We start from the raw sequence: 21,488 nt of genomic DNA, 5'->3' as shown, positions 1-21,488 counted from the left end.
CTATACCTCGTTATTATGAGAATGTAAAAATAAACTAAACATTATTTTGTTGATTAATAGATATCTTGGATATATAAATTTTGATTTGGTTCCCCTCAATAGTCAAGTAGTTACCATATTCCTCATTAGATGCAGTAATTGTTGGGTTAAAACCTCACTGAAAGGTTTGTAAATTTGGTAAGGACAATAATAATCCTTAACATGACTTTTTTTTAAAGAATAGTAAGGCTGGGAATTCTATGTTGTACTGGTATATTTATTACATGTAAAATATTCCTTTCTAGGATGCTAGGAAATATTTAGTAATTATTTCTCACTTACATAAAATTCAACTCTACTAGCCACTGCTCTCATTTATGTCTTACTGAAGGGGAATGAATTCCAACTTGTTACTGCTCCCGCCTGAGAAATGGAATTAATCACACTATTAGGCTAATATATTTTCAGGAAGGTCTTAGTTAACTATTTGAAAGCAATGAAAATCAGCCAGTACTCTCTTGGCATTTCATTATTAGAACAAATTTAAAACAATGATGATGTTTATCATAATCTCAATCAAAATAAATCATTAAAATAAACAATACAACAACCTATTCTAGGTCACAAAATTTTGGTTGGTTTATGCAGTAAGACTTCATATATACGCTTTTATGGGAATCTGAAGAAAAAATCGTATAATTGAAAGAAGAAAGAGTTAAAAATTCAGTGAAATTTTCACAAAAGAAAATATGTTGATGTTGTTTTCTAGTGCCAGGCGTTTGACGATAAAGTCATTTGACCTCTTGCACTCCAATATTTTTCAAAGATAAAGTCATGGTCAGCCACTGAAGCACAGATTTTGAGATGTTCCGAATCCATTTCTTGGCTTGAGTTGCAAAATGGGCAGTTAGGGGACTGATATATTTCAATTCTATGCAGGTGTTTGGCCAAACAGTCATGGTCTGTTGCCAATTTAAATGCAGCTCCAGACGCTTTTGCATGGTAAATCGGGAATTAACTGTGGATTATGATGCAGAGAGTTCCATTTTTTCTCTGGAGATTGTGTTATGAATTCGGCCCTTAATCTTGGTGTTGATGTTTACCCATACTCAAAAACACTATTGGATTAGTGATATTTTTAAAAAATAATTTTTTGAAATATTCCAGTTCTTTGTTGAAACTAATGAAGACTGCTTATTCTTTTTTGGCTCAACTTATTCAATAGGAAGTTGTGTACTTCTTGCAAATATTACTTGAAAGCGAAAGTTGGACATCACTGCAATCCTTGGGATGAAGACAACAAGCATTCATAGTGTAAATGTTAGTGATCATTTCTTTCCTAGAATCCATATTATTTGCCGACTTCTGAAATTGGTTATGAATTTTGAGGTTCGACCACAATTGCGCTGCATCCGCATTGAAATGTTTGGTTTCGGGAAATAGTAATTATTGTACAAATTGAGTCAAAAAGACTGTTATCCTGTACGTCGTCAAGAAGCTTATAGTCAAATATTAAGGCTTTTATAGCTGGTTTAACTTTCTTAAAGCTATTGTCATTTGCAATAAGCATTTTCATGTGTTGTTTATCTTTTGCTTGCATTGCGCACTCATGTTCACGAAATTAAACAGTAGAGTACATTTGTCTGCATAGATTACATAATCTATGTAATCTACATTGTCTATGTGTAGATGTAGACCAAGGCTGGGAAATTCGTATTGTAATCAGAGCAGTCAGGATGAGCATGTACATACAACAGCAACTGTAGCGGGAAAAGCTAAGCTCTCAGAGAATGACTGTTTCCCGGCCCTGATATAGACTATCAAACTTTATGCATAGATGCACATCACTGATTAAAACTTTCCGATATTCTCTCTGGATCTCTTTAAAATAAAACTTTAATGATGTAGCAGACTTACCACATCCCTTGATCAATTATAAAAATTCAATAAAATAGTGTTTAGTTTACAAATTTGGTGTTTTTTTATTACTAACATTTTAACTATTACTTTAGTGTATAAATTTGGTATTTTTTTATTACTAACCCTTTAGCTATTACAACTAGACCACATTCTTGCAGGCCTTTAAAATGTTGTATCTGCAATGCAATGTTCCGGACTGATCATTTGTTACGTAGACATATTAAGCTCCACGAACCCAGAGAAAGAAAGGGGAAATTGGTAGCTACCAATCCATTGCTGCCACCACGTGGACGTCGGAGAGCAGCCATCATCCGCCTAACAGCAGAAGAAACACAGGTTCTGGCACTGCAGCCTCTTGACAACGCAACTTCAGTTTCAGAAAAAGTGTTAATTGCTTCTGCAGCGGAGAAAGACAGAATCAGTGAGCTCAAGGTATTGTTGACATCTCTTAATTTATAAACTAGGAATCATTAATATTTTCTTTCTTAAACAGAAATTTGAAAACTTGCATCTTACGATGTTGGATGACGTATATACGTCTGTTGATCGAATCCCGCTCGAGGTTGTGAAGTTTTTCTTTCATACCATGGCATATTGTGACTATATAAGTATTTAAATATTCATTAGAAGTTTGAAGTAGGCTTTTACCATTACTGATGAACAGAGACCGGAAGTTTAGGCATTATGAATCATTAAAATAAATAGGCAAAAAGGCATCATAAATAGCTAAAATAGGCAGGCAAAAAGACATTATAAATAGCTAAAATACGCAATAAAAAGCAATTACAAAAACCTTGCACTTTCCACAAAGGTATTTCGGCAGCAAGAAAAGCTTTACATAAGTCGAATGCATTGAGATTTTCGACTCAATGTTGCAATTACTGTTGGAAGCAAAGAAATCTTCTTCCCAGTAGCCTTGGAAAGTGCATTTTTGTGTTTGGTTGTACTGATATGTTGCGATATGAAATATTTAGCTAGCTACAACAACGTCACAATGAAAACTTAGAGAAAAATAATGTTACACCCGCATTCATTGTTGCCTTGTCAAATAAACACAAGCAATAATTAAAACGCTTACTGTTATACATTTTTGCACTGCAGTACTCATTGTTGTAAAGAGAATATGAACTGACTGTAAAACAATAATATACATTCGGTGAAGTCACTTTCATTGTAGCGGTTATAGAAATAAATTAAAATTTACCTGTAGGCAATTTTAAATAATAAATTAATAAATAATAGACAAATAATCAAATAAAGGCAAAAAAAAAAAAAAAGCATTTATTTTGTAAATTAGGCATTTATATTAAAAAAGGCAGAAAAGAGCAACATAAAACTATGACGTTTCAATCATAAAGGTATAATTGGTACAGATTTATTTTCAAAATGAAGATAGATTTAACACATGTAAAAAGACATTCTGCCAAAGTTCCGGTCTCTGGTAATGAAATATAAAATTCACGATATTTCAAGGATTTGCTCTCATCTTCAGGTAAATAGATTTTCTCATCTGTAGTAGACCTAACTAATAGAATAACTTCTACATTATTAAATATTAAATATATCTTCAAGTATATCTTCAAATAATTCAGACTAAAGATTTACCTTTTCTAAAGTGTAAAATTTACACTTAAGAAAAGGTAGATCTTTAGTCTGAATTATTTGAAGATATACATGAAGGACATTTCTAAGAAGTTAGTTCTTTTATCGCACATACTTAAAGATAAAGAAATGTTAATTGCGAGGGCAGTATTCAATACAGTGTTTCTCAACCTTTTTGATAATGACGCTCCTCTTCTCCTTACATTACTTATAGTGTGACTCCCTGGTTTGAGGTGTAGACTGCAGTATGTAGAATCCATTCTGAACCATCTAATTTGGAGTTAGACTACAATCGAACAACATTCAGAGAGAGATTTTGTGTGTGTATGTGTGTGTCTTCTGAGTGTGATAGCATTCCTAATTGATCCCAATAGTGAACGAAAAGCAGACAAGTTAATTCTCCTTTTCTCTTTCATTCTGTTCTAACGAAAACATTGCCCTTGCTATGCAAGGAGGGAGAGGAAACTTCATAGATAATATCAATGTAAAAAGAAAATAATGTCATATTGTTCTTATTTAACGCAAAATATTCTCATGTTTAAACTTCCATAGATCAATTTTTTAAATATATTATTATTATTATTATTATTATTATTATTATTATTATTATTATTATTATTATCATTATCATCATCATTATCATTATTATTATTACTACTACTACTACTAGTAATACTACTACTGCTACTGCTGCTGCTGCTGCTACTACTACTACTACTACTACTACTACTACTGCTGCTGCTGCTGCTGCTGCTACTACTACTACTACTACTACTACTACTACTACTACTACTACTACTACTCGTTTGCTGTCAACCAGAGGGCCCTGGCCCTCTGATTGAGGATCACTGCTTTAAGATTTATTATTTTATTAAACAGTACCGGTAGGTACTTAATTAAGAATTAAAAAATGTAATACTGCAATTAGAATAGAAGGTTGCAAGGGGGAAAGAAGGTAAGTAATGTTAATTATCATAAAAATATTATTTGAGGAACATAGTTCGTTGTTTTTGTTAAAATAAAAAAATATAATTATGTATACAGGGTGGAAGTGAAATAATCTCGGATACTGAAAGGAACAATAGTGTACGCTTAAATGAATAGAGAACCTATATTACGTTTTGTGATTACATTAGAAAATTAAGTTTGAAGTTTCAGCAATCCAGCAACATCACCGCTAACACTCTCTTCTAGTGATACAGATGTAAGAGGTCAACAAACTTGGTGTGTCTCGCTAGATGAGCTGTTCTCTGGCACTGTGTTGCAATCAACTCGCATGTGCAGTGGCTTGGAATTAGAGGTTATTAAAATTAAATTTACACGAAAACCGTGTGCACTATTGAAATATGCCATAAGAGAATAAATTATTCTTTATTAGTTTTCCTATCGATATGAACAAAAATTACAGTCCTGCTTGCAATAGTTAGCGAATAAAGAGATTGTTAAACATTTGAGAAAAAAAAAAAAAAACATTTTTTTCTGAAAAAATATTAACTTTCCACCAATATGATATTATAGTTGTTTGTTACATACAACATGAGCTAGTTATTTTGGTCTGCTTGCTCCTAAGCAATAAACCATGCCATCAGCTTGTGATAACTGTCTCATAATTTTTTCATTTACATCATGATATGTTATGAAACGTTTCACTGTCTAGAGCAGTAATAGCGTCATTAAAGGGCAGAAGAACATTGGAGGCAAGCATGGGCAGCCTCGAATTTCAGAGTGGGCTGCATTTTTAACAATAGGCCTGCTATTTTTTTCGCGTTCCTACCCATTCCCTACACTACACATACGCGAACACTTACACATACACTCACCCTAGTAGACAACATAACTCTCCACAGATACATATCATGCACAGCATTGCCCTCTGAAGTGGTGTGCAACTTGAAAATGAGTCACAGTTCTATCATCTATCCACAAAATGCAGAACCCGAAGGGTAGGCATTGGACAAACACACACACATTTTCATGGGAAACCTAATTTCGAGCCAAAAGGATTTAGATTGTATGAATGATGTTTTGTATCTCCCAAGGTTTAAAATATGTTCGTATAAATGTAAAAGGATGAATTAATAAAAACCGTATATCCGAAATAAATTAACATTAATATATGGAAATTTTGGTGGGACCTCGGAAAAAAAATAAGTGTGAAAAATGCATGTAATTATAAAGGAGTTTTTTCTAACCAGTGTGTTGCGAGTCCCATTGTCGCGAAATTTTAGAATTAAAGATGAAATTGTTTGCCATCCAGAAAGTCTCTATACAATGCATTTTATATTTATCATGAAGTTTTTAATACGGTAAATTTTAGTTTGAGACAGACAGTACCAGTGAATACCAAAGTACTTTAGTTCAGTTTTATCATGCATAGATTTCAGATTCGAAAAAGACAAGCTGAATCAAGTTCTGGGTTAGTGCTAGTTCAAGTAATGTGAGCGGAAATTATGACTCCCTTCAGGATAAAAAAGAAGTGCTCTGTTGCGTAAGAATACAGTGATGAATACTTGCAATATAGTTTTATATGGCATAAACAGAATCTCGAGTGTCTTTATAATATGCGGAAATGTTTTGTCAAATCAGTCGGTGGTGCCGAATAAACTTAAAATACGTTTAGCTAGTAATCATTCTTATGTAGCTTCAAAACCAAGAGAACATTTTGAATTTCTTTTAAAGTTACAAAATATATTGTCCTCATTCTGTTTCTGGCAAAGCATTGCATGCTTCATATGCAGTAACTGAACTGCATTAGCCCAACAGAGAAAACATTATATAGACAAGGGACTAATAAAAATGTTTGGCAATGCTGTGGAAGAAATGGTAATTCAGAAAAGCTACACCCATGCCGCACTTTCCCAACCTGAACAAGCATTCGAGTATGTGGTAGGAGGAGGATTTAGGGTAGGGAGAAACACACATGGTGGGGAGATTGGTAGGTCGTAGATGGCGAGAATGTCAGTGGTTTATGTAAGCAGCACTAGATGGTGGAACAGTTACAGGGATAAAACTTTAACTCATAGGTAGCTTTTCGGTCTTATTCTTGTCACCCCTCTCATCCCAGTTTCTTCTTCTTCTTCTTCTTCTTCTTCGTTCCTCCTCCACAGTCCTTGCTTTGTAATTTTCTTCATGTCTCTCTTCTGTATTATGTCCTGCAATTATGGCAAGTCGTTATTAATGTACAACTTACCTTGTGAAGTTTCGATCCAGCAATGTTGGTGTTGAGAGGATGTTGCCTTAACGATCTTGGACACCAGACACATCTGGCAGAACAGATTTTTCATATGCTACTTGTATTGTGATTTGGTGAAAAATGGGTAAGTGGTACCCTATCAACTTAACACACTGTTTAATCCAGAGGAGTTTCTTCGCATACGGTACTGTTTTAGTTAACCTGACAAGGCCTGAGGGGAGGTGTATCTACACAAGGAAAGTGTGTGAGTTAAGTGATTTGTGAGAGTGCATAAATAACAAAGTGAAGTCGCAGGACCGTGAATATTGCCGTAAACAGGTTTTATTCATTCATTCATAGTGTTCTGGCCAAGGGCAGGTCTTTCACTGTAAACCTGCATATGATCCGTATGTTTTAATGTCGTCTATCATCTGATATCTTCTTCTGCCCCAAACTCTTCTCCTGTTCACCATTCCTTCCAGTGCATCCTTCAGAAGATAGTTTCTTCTCAACCAGTGACCCAGCCAATTCCTTTTCCTCTTCCTGATTAGTTTCAACATCATTCATTCTTCACCACTCTTTCCAACACAGCTTCATTTCTTATTCTGTCTGTCCATTTCACATGCTTCATCCTTCTCCATGTCCACATTTCAAATGCTTCTTGTTGCTTCTCTTTATTTCGTCGTAATATCCATGTTTCTGCCCCATGCAATGCTACACTCCACACATAGCACTTTACTAGTCTCTTCCTTAGTTCTTTGTCCATAGTTCCGCAGAAGATGCTTCTTTTTCTGTTAAAAGCTTCCTTTGCCTTTTATTATGACTTAATAATTAGAAGGGCTCTGAACCTTAACAGCAATGTGTACCGGTACCAAACCAATGAATGATGTGTTCTCTCGAAAGTGATAGGGAGGGGTAAGTGACATGGGTGGAGCCAAGTATGGATGGAAGAAAGGGGAGGATCTTGTGCTGTGGAAATGGCGTAAGTATATTTAATGAATATGAATATATAGGCAGTTAATAAAGGATGGTTACGTGGAAAGAATGTATCACTCAGGACTGCCAAGTGTCAGCTTTTCAAGCTTAAAACAACGTTTTCTAAGGTTTGTCAGCACGTGGTATCCATTTGCCAGCTTTTTTCACAAGAGCTGTGGCATACTCTACTTTGTATCATTTGGTTTATTTCAATTTTCAGTTTAAACTTTTATAAAGACTTCAAAGCTCATTTAATGATCTCATGGCAGAAAAAGTTACGATGTATATAATTTTTAAAAAGTTTGATGTCTGATTTGCTGCATAAATTGCTCTGTCAGTTTGTAAAAACTGATGCTTGGCTTGGCATGGGTCCATACACTTAGGCACGGTTTGGTCTAAAAGCTGATGCACTTCTGGTTCTAATCTTACAAGTGTTAATATGAAAGAACTTTCTCTTCCATTGTATGTTGCAAATTAAACTATGAGGGAAAGTACCATGAAGAAGTGTTTGATGAAAAATATTTTAATAAAACCAGACATGCCACTGAAGAGTATAATAAAAGTAATTCTTAGTAATCGACTGTATATGTTGTGAGTTTCACATTTTCAAAGGTGAATAATTTGTTAATGCATGTATTTATTTACACTGCAAGTGGGCAGTGGTATACACAATATAAACAATACACAATAAAGTTACAATACACAATACAATTTAACACAATAATTACAATCAATAATAAAACATAAAATAACCTAATTTTACAATACAACCTACATATGTATAGGCCCTACATAAGTTTCAGTAGTCTTTCACTTTACTCTAATCTCAGTCACTCCAGTGGCACTATGACGCATTTCACTGACACTTTAGGACACATTTCACTGACAATATAGAACACATTTCATTGACGCTATAAATTATCACTGATCGGAACTATTCACTGCACTGTAAAACCATAACTTCACTGACTCACCTCTCTTCACTGATACAACAGTTCAAATAAGATAGATAATTACACCCTTATGCATACTTATAAATAGAACTACATTTAAGCTAAACATTTCTAGTCTAAGGCCCTCTTACACGCTATTTTTAAATAATTTACAATTCAAACCAAGGGAGTAACTCATCAGACTAAATAAATACATGTCACCTTAAAAAAATTAAATGTTAAATGTCACCTTAATTTTAATTTGCTCTTTATACACAACTGTTTAAGTTATTCTTGAATCTCCTTAAGGAAGGACAGCCCTCAAAGACCGCTGCAGGTAGGTCATTCCAATCATTTATAGTTCTATTTAAAAATGAGAATTTACCTACATCCGTTTTCTGTTTCCTACATTTGATTTTAAAATCATGATCGTCCCTACCATAGTACGTTGGCTTTTCTAACCGAGCCGTTATGTCTACCCATGCTTTCTGACCTAGATGTGCTCTATACAATGATGTTAGTCTAGTTTTCCTACGTCTGTTTTCCAAAGTTTCCCATTTAAGTTCATTTAACGTATCGTTTTCATCTTCTCTTTTACCTTTAACAAATTTAGCTGCCCTATACTGGATTCTTTCTAACGAATTTACCTGATGTATTCTATAGGGATTCCAACATGTAGTTCCGTATTCCAATAATGGTCACACTAACGTTAGATATGCTATTTCCCTCGATTTGGGGCTAGCCTTTCTCAAGATTCTTATAATAAAGTGAAGTGCCCTCCATGCTTTACCCGTAACATTGTCAACATGCTCTCCCCAAGAAAGTTTGGAGTTTAAATACACTCCTAGGTATTTACAACATTGTTCTTGCGGAATTACAACACCACTGAATTCGTAATTCCAGTTAGAAAATGTTATAGATTTACTTTTAGAACCATTTATTTTCATCCTATGCATTAACGCCCAGTTATAAATTTATAAATTATTGTGTGTGTGGTAATTTTACAGCTTATTTCAGAATTTTAACTTGGCAGCCCTGGTCACTGCAATGTGAAACCACTTGTTTATTATTATATGTATGTAACACAATCTTTTCAAGCAAAAGGAAAAAGTATAGCTTTCTTTGGTGTAGAATATCTGGAAAAAACCGAAGAAATGTCCAAAATTTCGTTACCGGATAACACCATCAGCTGCAGAATAATAGAAATATCTCATGAGTCATGGCATTGAAATGAATGTGAGCAGTAAATTGGTGGAGGATACTGTGGTTGCTCTCCAGTTGAATGAAGGTATTGACGCAAGTGATAAATGCCAGTTGGTTTATTAGGTTCGAATATAATTGAGATATTATTTAACAATTTTTACTTTGTCAAGAACTTTAAACTACTAATACAGGCAAAGATATTTGTGATTGTGTTAATTAGTATTTTGCTGAACGTATTTCCTGGGGAAATTGCATCTGTCTTCACACAGATGGAACAGCAGCATTTATGAGGAAAATTAAAGGTTTCATAAGTTTTGCAATGGAAGTGAGCCCAACTACAGTGACAACTCAATGTTTCTTGCACAGAGAGAGGTTAATCATAACTTGAGAACTTCTGATGGGAATTTTTAGAATGAGTGTTAAGTACGACTAGTATTTAAATGATCAGTTATTTAAAAACATCAGTGAAGTCTAGAATGAGAGGAAAAGACTGGTGCAACTTGAAGATGATTTGCATGTTGGCCTGTCAACCATAAGGCCACATGAGACACATACAATATACTACTGGGTTCAAAAAGTTCCCGGAATTTTACTACCATTTTTCGTATTAATATATAACAAGGCATATTATACATTTGTTTTGTTGGTAACATTCATGATGTCATTTTCTTAAAGTTTGTTGATAATGGCGATTGTTGGTTTTGAGTTGTAGGCAATTGTTTGTCATAGTGTTTTGTTTGTTCGTCGCATTTTGTAATTATGTCCACAGAGCAACGTACAAACATCAAGTTTTGTGTTTTGTTACACAAAACTCCTGCAGAGACATTAAGATTGTTGGAAAAAGCATATGGCGAAGCAGCAATGAAAAAAACTCAAGTGTATGCCTGGCATAAACGCTTTTCTGGTGGCCACGATAGCATCGAAGATACGTACGCAGCGGCCGACCAACAACTGCAACAAATGAAGCAATCGCTCAGCGTGTGCGTAATGTTGTGAGGGACGACCGACGTAAAACCATAAAAGATATAGCAGCAGAGGTCGGAATATCAGTCGGAAGTGTACAAAATGTTCTTCACAGGCATCTCAACATGCATTACATGTCTCAGAAGTTAGTTCCGAAAATGTTGTCGGCAGAACAGAAAGAAACAAGAATGACTCTTGCTGGGGACTTGATCAGTATGGCTGATGAAGATGGTGATTTTTTAAACAAAATTATTGCTGGTGATGAAACTTGGTGCTACTTGTACGACCCAGTCCCTAAACGACAGTCATCTGAGTGTAAATCGAAAACATCACCACGGAAGCAAAAATTTCCTAGGGACACTTCCAAAGGCAAAGTTATGTTGGAAGTTTTCTTCGACTCTCAGGGTCTCATCCACCATGAGTTCATTCCAGAAGGTCGTACTGTAACGAAAGAATTGCACGTAGAAATCCTCCATCGCCTCCGGGACACAGTGAGACGGAAACGTCCACAAAAGTGGGTAGAAAACAACTGGTTCCTTATGCATGACAATACATCTGCTCATCGCGGAATTATTGTAAAGAATTTTCTTGCCAGGCACAACATAACTGCTTTGGATCACCCACCATACTCTCCTGATCTCTCACCACCTGATTACTTTCTGTTTCCCCGTCTGAAAAGTCATCTGAAAGGACGGAGATTCAATGCTGAAAAGGTTATTGCAAACGCGATGAGAGCACTAAGACGGGTTTCACAAAATGGCTTCCAGGTCTGCTTCCAGGAACTCTACACGCGTTGGCGAAAGTGTATTGTTGCGGAAGGCAACTATTTTGAAGGGAATGCTGTAGAATAGTGTTTAAGGTACGTTGTTTCTATGATACTAGCAAATTCCGGGAACTTTTTGAACCTAGTATGTATATAACACAGTTGTATGAACACATATATATTGTATGTTTCTCATCTAACCCATGAACACTGTTTAATTATATGTGAGATTTGAATAAGGCCACATATTGACAAACTCTGTGCAACACACCAAACACAGATTTCACATTAATTTTAATAGGTGAGTTTTCAAAAACAATAATATAAATTTTTATCATATATGTAATGTAGATAAGTCAGGCTTGCAGGTAGCAGGCACTTACCTTTCTCTTTCTCTGATGCCACACAACATGCCGCTTCTATTTAAAAATGTGCCTGCTTTAATGTTAACATTGGCCTATGTGCACTGGATGTATGATACTAAAGATCCATCACTATGGGGTGGCAGTCCGTGTACAAGATAGTCTTAGTAGAGAGTAGTAAAAATCCATCCCATTTACACACACAAGATACTCTTTCTCAGTATTGTAGGTTGATGACAAGTGGAAGTAAACTTTTTGGCCACACAATTATATGCAATGCATAGATCTCCTAACTTCTTATCTACTGATTCTGAGAAAGAACAAATACAAATAAGTGTGTTGTGATATCGTGGGCGTTCTGTAAAGTGCTTCACCAGTCAAAAAAGGTTGGGAACCACTGCTATAATGGGTTATGTTACATCTCTCAATGGTGTTAGTATGAGAGTGGTGTTATTGGATACTCGCATATTTGTTTGATAATGAATGATGCTTCTAGTTGTTTGTTCATTTCATGCTTCAATTTTCTACTTATTATTCATGTCAAATACAAAGATGTAATAAAATAAATTGAATTATATGAAGAAGTTTTAGTCAAATGTTAGCAGCAAAAAATGAATCACCTTTCATTCAAAGATAAATTGAAATAAGAAAGAGAGATTTGTATTTTAATTTGAAATACAAAATAATATCAGCAACTGAAAGCATCTCAAATACGCTTTTTAAGACTGTTTTTAGGATTCACACATTTAGGTCATCAAGAAACATGAATATACGAGCAAAAGGAAAAGTTAAACATATAGTAGAAGATATATCGAAATAATAGTACAGTTGGGTCCAACAGATTGTCGCCTTGAAAAGGAGATTGAATGCCCAAAATTGGTGTTCGTTGTACATTGTAATGGACGACAAGACCTTGCAAGTCCAAAAGGAGAAGAAAAACAGGAATATTTTAATTATATGGGACAAAACTAAGTAAACTTAAACTCTCTTCTGTTAATGGTGATGATGATTATGATATTTATTTATTTATTCAAACAGCATGAACATAACAATGGTTATAAGTTAATTTTACTTCTGGGCTCCCAGTATCTGCTAGTTACAATGCTTTTTGACAAAGCAGGACAGCGCATCAAATGGTTTTTGTCATAAACTTCTTTTTGGTCACACAACATACATTTAAGGCTTGATGCAATTCCGAAATGATGCAGATGATGTAGTAGGCAGTCCTGTGAGGAGACGGAATTCTGCAACAGCTACATTCCTCAGGTAGTCTGGGATATGGTCTATGGTTTTATGCCACTCTTTATCTGACATTCTTGTTGACAGCTGAACTTTGAGTGATGATTTTGCAGATGAGTCTTTTTCTGTGCGAAAAGTTGTTGTTTGTGTTTTATCTGCAGAATTTGAGAGCCCTTCTTAGCTAGGGTGTCTGCAGTTTCATTTCCCTCAACACCGCAGTGTCCAGGAATCCATTAAGAGAATATGCATTTTTTTCTCCGATAGTAACTGCTTATGTAATGTTCTGCATTACTCTGTTTCTGAAGATAAGGATAAATTCACATTAGCTATTGTTTCAATGGCAGATTTTAAGTCTATAAATAGCACTGCTTTATCAAACTTATCTACTTATCTTTAAAGTAATACAGCTGATATAATGCTATTCAGATAGCTTCAACTTCTCCGTCAAAGGTTCTTTTGTATTGGCCGAGTGCTGTATAAAAAGAGAAGAGTTCAGAAAATACACTGCTCCATAATTTATTGCTTGCATGTATATGACCCATCAGTAAAAACATGAAGCCATTATTTTTTTTGGATACATTAAACCTATTTAGTGTTTCAAGTGCTGAAAGTTTTAATTCGATTGGATTTGATTCACTCTTGTAAAGCTTGTTAATAAGATTAAGGGAAGAACGTATTGGTTCTAAATTTAGTGGGTTTGATGGGAGAGGAAGACTTGCTGGTATGCATATAAGTAGTTCCATTTTCTCTTTCAGTTCTGTAATGCTTTGAATAAATCCTTTTGGGTCTTAAGGTTTCGTTCACTAATTTCATACTTGCTCCAATATTCATTATTTGGCATTCTAATTAGTATCTTATAAAGAAGTAGAGCCTTCTCCTCCTTTGTTGATTGAAATGTACTATTTTGTGTCAGAAGTCGCATTGCATCAATAGTTGTAGTCTTTAAACCACCAGTGATGAGACAGAGTATCTGATGATGTACATTTTTAATTTGTTCAAGTGCTGTTCAGTTGAGGTTATCAATACCATAAAGATGCCATAAAAGGTTTTATATATAAGATACAGGGTGTTTTAGAATTCAACCGTAGAAATTTATCTGATTATATAGGGGTTGTAGGCAAGCAATTTGAAGCCAGTGTCTCCGATGAAAAATATTTGAGTTCTCAGTTGTTAAAGTTGTTTACATTTGACACTCATAGTCCAGTATTAAAACTAAATAGAGGTGTGGAATGATATGCGATGGTTTCGGATCTTATTAGGGATTGCATGAAGCCCAACTGTTAAGAACTAATCAACTGCATTTTCAAAATTTAGCCTTCACAGAATCTGTAAAATTGCCGACAAATAATGAGACAGCACGTCACTGCACTGCTTGTTTCAACCCCATTCAGTCAGTCACTTTCATTATCGTACCTATTTTAGAATGGACTTACAGACATGAGATTTTTATGTAATGAACAATGCATCAGGCGTCCACCAAAAATTGTGTGTTCGAGTCCGACTGTGGTAGTTTTTTTTAATTCCAATATATCTTATCTTATTGATGAGTTATGTGAATTCTATCTTTTCTGAACCACCGAAATACGTATTGTGATATTTATTTATTATGCTTTCGACAAGAGTATACTGTATAGTACTAGCCATTGGTCCATTACAGTTTACTTGAGATCAAGTCAGTCTTAATGGAGCTCAGTTAGGTATTTGTTAGAAATGCGCTGGCTGACAAGTGCATGGTCTTTTTGTGTTCTGTATTATTATTTTTATACATTTTTGTCTCATTTTAATGTTTAAGTTGTACGAAATTCGTTGTACATAGTTTGTAATGGCTAAGCCAGAATAATTAATAAACTTCAGAAAAGGTACTTGATTGGTTGCAGAAAAGATGGAGATCATTACTTTGAACTGTTTCTGTAACTTGTTTTCCAACTGACAATGAGTAGTGAAAGAATAATTTGTTTTCCTTTATTACAGTATACATACATACATACATACTGTACTGTACAGCACTTCCTGACTATTGCTTACGTCCTCCTATACGGATGACAAAAAGGGAAATTTATTTCCTTTCTTATTTATCCATTTTGTTAAGATATTTTCTATTAAACAGAATACTGGTATGCACAATTTATGTACACTACAAGTTAATTGATAAACATACTGTGACTTCTCCAGAGAAAAGGATATGCATTTCCCAAACTACATTCCTTCTCTAAACAATTGTCATTATTATGTACATTACAAAATAACTAGAGCTGACTTTTCAATATTACAATACTAGTTTAAAGTTACATACCCTAAGTAAAAAAAAAAAAAACACCTGCTGAAGTTTGTGACACATTTCCAAATGTATCACTATGCGACGTGCCAGATCAATCAGTGGCATACTGACCCAACGCCATTACATGCAAGTTTGAACCTGGAGACCCCTAGTTTCCCCTCTCAAAATACTTACCTAGGACCCCTCTACAACCCCTTAAATTTCTTCGGTTGAATTCTGAAACACCCTGTATATATTAGGTTGAATTTGCCTTTTTGAAGTTCCAGGACGGCCTTATATGCAAAGGTCTTTGTGAATGTTTGGTACAAATAGTAATTTTGGCTATAACTGGTTTATGATCAGAGCTGAGATCATCAATGATTTCACGTGTTGTCAATGCACCTATGTCAGAAGAGCCATAAGAAGATCTGGATTTGTTCTAGTGCTATTGTAATGTAGATAAGTGACTGGATCATTGCCATTACATACAAGCTTTATTGGATTGCTATTTAGTATATCCTCGACTTATTTTCCAGCTGCATTTATGTCACGGTAGCCCCATATAGTAGAGTGGGCATTATTATGATATTTATTTCAGTATATTGAAGGATAGTGTAGAGATATTCATGTCTTTAATTTTTTGTCTTTCTTTTGCTAGCCCGTCAGTTTTCTAAGCCCATTAATTAATACCGAACTGTGCCTTATAAAACAATTGTGTCTTCTAGTTCTTGTAATAATTTATATTACTGCATTTCATTCCCTCCCTTTCCCTTTCTCTGTCTTTAATCTTTTAAAGTTCAAAAGAGACAGTTGATACTATTCTAGATTTACTATAAGTAAGAATGACTGCCATATTTAAGAGTTTGATTTTATGAATTAACTTTCTTACTGAGGTCTCCACAACTATATAGTGTACAGTGAATTTTATACTTGCTTCTATAATACAGTAGATAAACACATTTTAAGTGAAAGGAAGAAAATTACCAGTTTATCTTACTTTTCCTCAGGACCCTGAACAACAATATAACATGGAGCCAATTCACCCAAATCAGTGCAGATACTGTCCGAAGAGTTTCCGAAAGCCTTCGGATCTTGTACGCCACATTCGAATTCACACTGGAGAGCGTCCATACCAGTGTGCATGTTGTAACAAATGTTTCACTGTTAAGTCAACGCTAGACAGCCATCTAAAGACACATGGTGGACAGAAGCTCTTTGCCTGCCACGTTTGTGGTTGCCTGTTCTCCACAAAAGGAAGCCTCAAAGTTCACATGCGTCTCCACACAGGTTTGTTTTATTTCCATTATAAATACAGTCTTAAAAAAAAAGAGCTCTTTTTTGCACTAAAATAAGATTAAGCTCACTTCAGTTTCAAGCAGAATTCACAATACGAAATACATAGGTTGATTTTTCAATTCTGGCAATTATTTTTTTTCTCGATGGTTCTAAGTTTTACAAGCCTTCGATGTAGTCACCAGCGTTGTGTATGTGTTCCCAGCAATGCGGAAGCCGTTGGATCCCGTTGGCACTGCCTAATCTGTTGATGGTGCGAATAGAGTGGTCGGTTGCCTGTAAAAGTCTTCAACTGTTCTGAAGCGAATCCTGCGAATTGGGTCTTTCATCTTAGGGATTAGATCAAAGTCGCAAGGACTTAAATCCGGAGAATATGGGGGTGATAGAGCACTTCCCAGCCCCAGCGATTGAACAATTCAGACACAACTCCTGCTGTATGCGCCCTAACTTTGTCTTGCAGAACGATGGGTGTGTTATCCATAAAGTGTCGCCGTTTTCTTGTCAGAGCTGCTCACAGATTGTTTCGCAAAGACGAACAGTAGTACTCCGCATTATTAACGTTCTGCCTTGTGGGAACGATATGCTTTAAGATCACACCATCCCAATCATAGGCAAGAATCAGCATAGCCTTCACATTGGTGGAGATCTGCCAAACTGTTGTTTTTCGTGGTGACCCGTGATGATGCCACTCGTCCAATTGGTGGTTCATAAGATCTGGCCCAGGGATCATCAATTGTAATGATACGCCATAAAAAGATTTCGCCTTCGCGCTCTTAGCACTGCAAGAGAGTATGAGAAGCGTCATATCGTTGCCATGTCCAGAACCCATTTTGAGGCAGTTTTCAGGTGATCCTTCAAGATGTGAAGGATAGTCGAAGGTTCCAATCCTATATCTTGCGCCAACTCACGAATCGTTAAGTTCCGATCGATCTCCACTAACATGAACACAGTCTATACATATTCGTCACTTACTGGTGGGTGACCAACTATGTCGCTAATTTATTGTTGTGTATGGAATGTGACGTGATTTTAGTCTGTAACATTATTTATAATACACATGTCCATTATTTTATGACTCAGTGAGATACAACCAGCCAATGGTTAGAGGAGTAATTTATTTAAATTTTACAGGTGCAAAGCCCTTCAAATGTCCTCTGTGTGATATGAGATTTCGCACATCAGGTCATCGTAAAGCCCATCTCAAATCTCACATGAAACATGCGACTACAGATGGTAAATTTCCACCCCAACATGCCTCATCACGTCGGAACAAGCATGTTACTGAGCAACAGCAAGAACAGCCCTCAGTCGATCAAGAACAGCAGTCAGAACTGCAGAATACGGTGACAGGCAGTGGAGCAGAGTTGGTAACTGAACCTGTGACCCACATTGCTCTTGATCCCGCTACCCTCAACAGTCTTATCCCGGGAGAACCGTTCAATTCTTCTCTGCTTACCACGACTGCTGATGGAAATCATGTCATGGGGAACTTCCATCTGCAGCTGACTGATGGCTTGCAGATTGCAGGAGTGGATCCAAGTGGCACTCTGCAATCTTATACCACTCAAACTTTACAACTGGACGAAAGTCTTCTGCAGCAGCTGCAGGTACAGATGAAATTCTGAACAATTAATGTAAAATTACTTATTCATTTCTTTGCACCTTTGTCAGTCAAGTTTACAATTTTGTTTGTAAAAACAGTGTGTTCAATATTCTTTTTGGTGATCTGTATGACATTGTATGAGATTCGGGCCAGTGCGGTATTTATGCAAAGTTTCGTGTTCTTACATACCATAATTATTTTACTCATTCTATGAATCCATTAAGGGTATATAACTATTTCCTAAAACTTTCAGACATAATAAATTGTATATACATGCCATATTTTTGTTTGGGAATAAGTGCACAATACCAGAGCTGCCAGATTTTCACATATTTCAGTTATGCATTAACTCAAGTGTCTTACGGGATTGTGGAACAAAAAGGGTGGGGAATAAAAACTCTTCTCCTTTCTCTTTTATCTACTTTTTTCCTCCATCTCTTCTCACTTTCTACTACTCTCTACTACCTTCACTGCACATAACACATATATATTTTAATTATACGTATCATATTGGAATCACCAGGAATCGATCTAGAAACCTTGTGCTTAGCGGTCTCTCATAACCATTAGACCACAGATCATTGAAAAATTCGACATTATAATTCTTTACAAGACATACCTTCGATAAAGTGTTTCAACAGATTGCAGCTGTCGATAAAAATTTATCGACTCATGTAATACAGAAATGATTTCAATTTAAATTTTACAAACGATATCCATATAGGTTATCAATATTTTATTACTTCAAAACTTCACATTGACAATTCAACAGTACGAATGCAGACAGCGAATTAGATATAAGGTGAGTACTAAACACCTCAAATAACTTTTATGTTTGGACTGGAAATGAACATTTTTTGGGACGTTATTTCACAAGGAGCTGACATAAGTATAAAGATGTGGTTCATGTAACTGCATTCTTGTACAATATAGAAGTGACGTCATCACTTTTTCAAATAGCACCAGATAATTTAACCATGTTGAATGAACTACACTCTTTAAGACGAGTTCAAAAATGTATCATAATGCTACCCTCCGAAACAATAACATTTAGAAAAAATTTGTGTCATGTAGAGTATGCTGTGTACAAGATATTGTGCTCATTTAGAATTATTACTTTGGAAGTAAGTTATTTCTTGATATAGAAGGGTCTAAAACCACATTTTGAATTAATCTGAAAGAGTGTAATTAATATAACATAAAAAAATTATGTGGTGCTATTTGAAAAAATTATGACGTCACTTCTGTCTTGTGCAACAAAAGCAGTTACATGAAAAAATTTTTATACTTATTTTAGCCCCTTGTTGTAAACTAACTTCCAAAAAAATATTTTCAATTTCAGTCCAAACATGAAAGTTATTTGACATAAATGGAACACCACCATTGGTGTCGTTGTGTCATTGTTTCGGATGGTAGCATTATGATACTTTTTTGAACTCGTTTTAAAGAGTGTAATTCATTGGACATGATTAAATTATGTGGTGCTATTTGAAAAAGTGATGACATCACATGTTTCATCTTGAACAAGAATGCAGTTACATAAATCAAATCTCCATACTTATGTTAGCCCCTTGTTGTAAAATAACTTCCAAAAAAAATATTTTCAATCCCAGTCCAAACATAAAAGTTATTTGAGGTGGACAAGATAAATGGCACACTCTGTATATTTGTGTACTAATGCTTCCTCTACCTGCAAAGACAATATCCATTTCATATAAAATACTGCGTGGAGCAAGCCTCACCAGTATGCCTTCGCCATAATCCTTCGAAAACCAGCATAATGATAACAAACATAGATATGAGTATCATGGTTAACAGTAATGCCTACGAAATCTAAGAATAGTCCGAAAGTGACTTATGTGAACAGCTACTGTTGTCATGCCAGGAGAAGGCGGCTGAAGTACTTAGACAGGGCGGAGGGGAAACAGTCGCGCATGCGCATCACGCTGTTCACTGCAATATTCCTGTTTCACAAACATCTACTGCATGTGTCTATGAATCTTTGCGACTTTGTGAAAATAATAGTAGGTTTTTACTGTAGTGCTTTATTAGTTTCAACAAGACAATTGTTTTCAGTATACCACAAATCTTGTATTGCTTTAGTTAGCCTTTGCTTTTCGTGTTAATAGTGTTGATAATAATATAGTTAATAGAATGTATGTTATTGTATACTGTTATTTAGGTTTATAGCAGTTTTTTGTTTATTGTAAATATGTCGACAAAGAGGAAACAAGGATTGACAATCTATAGCGAAGAAAGGAATATTATTAGAAGTGCAAAATAATTCTGTGATGAAGAAAAAGAACAACAGTGCCTTTGCATTCCTCTTACGAAACCTACAGCAAAGGTAGAAAAGTACTCTAATATATCCACAAGAACAATACAGCGTATAAGGAATGAAATGAAAGACTGCACAGAAGAAAGTGCGTTGTCAACACCCGAGGGAGAAAAAAAATGTAAACGTCCAGACTAGCGAAATGCAAATGTAGATGACTTCGGCGGGAGATTGACAAAAAAGATATAATTGAGAATTTTTATTTGAAAAAGAAAGAGGGCCACTGGCGTAGCTCAGGAGGTAGCGCGTTTGCCTGCTGATCTGCAGTTGTGCTCGGGAGTGAGTTCGATTTCCGTTTGCGCTGACTACCTGGTTGGGTTTTTTCCGAGGTTTCCCAAGCGGAAGGCGAATGTCAGGTAATCTATGGCGTATCCTTGGTTTCATTTCGCCAAATACCATCTCGCCATCATCAATTCAATCAACACTGAAGAAGCTAGTAGTTATTACAGTGTCGTTAAATAACAAGTAAAAAAATAGTACCAAGCTGCAACAAACGTCCACCCTTTTACAAGAGAAAATTTATTTGAAATGAAAGACAACATTAAGACGAATACTGAAGAAAAAGGATTTCAGGTGGAAGAAGTGTGCAGCAAAAAAAAATTGAGGAAAACACTGTAAATTAGAATACGTGAAAATATCTACAGCAAATAAGAAAGCTTAGGAAAGTGGAAAAACCGATTTTGCATCTGGACGAAATGCGGATAGATAGGCCTACCAATTTAACGTTTTCCAAGTTCTGGCATGATAAAAATGTTACGGGAGTTTTGACTACCGTAAATGTGTCCAGAACACTCATTGTTGTTCATCAGGATGGGGGCGGTGGGGCTAATGGCTTTGTTGAGAGATTCGAATTAATATACACGGCTGGAACATAAACAGACGATTATCAT

General features: G+C 35.5%; 1 protein-coding gene across 5 annotated transcripts in view; it reads left to right on the top strand.

The window, feature by feature from the left end:
* The window catches only part of LOC138710693 (zinc finger protein 236-like), a 108,428-nt gene that overhangs the window by 83,894 nt on the left and 3,046 nt on the right, over positions 1-21,488 (top strand). For 4 of the 5 annotated variants that reach the window (XM_069841759.1, XM_069841756.1, XM_069841755.1 and 1 more), the window contains exons 24-26: positions 2,058-2,331; positions 16,375-16,654; positions 17,792-18,267. In XM_069841759.1, the coding sequence (XP_069697860.1) occupies positions 2,058-2,331; positions 16,375-16,654; positions 17,792-18,267 (1,030 nt within the window). The remainder of the gene's footprint in view (positions 1-2,057; positions 2,332-16,374; positions 16,655-17,791; positions 18,268-21,488) is intronic. The other variant, XM_069841757.1, reaches the window with a different exon arrangement.

The sequence above is a fragment of the Periplaneta americana genome, chromosome 12 (assembly GCF_040183065.1).
Source record: "Periplaneta americana isolate PAMFEO1 chromosome 12, P.americana_PAMFEO1_priV1, whole genome shotgun sequence".
NCBI classification, from domain to species: domain Eukaryota; kingdom Metazoa; phylum Arthropoda; class Insecta; order Blattodea; family Blattidae; genus Periplaneta; species Periplaneta americana.
This window is presented reverse-complemented; position numbering and strand designations above follow the sequence as displayed.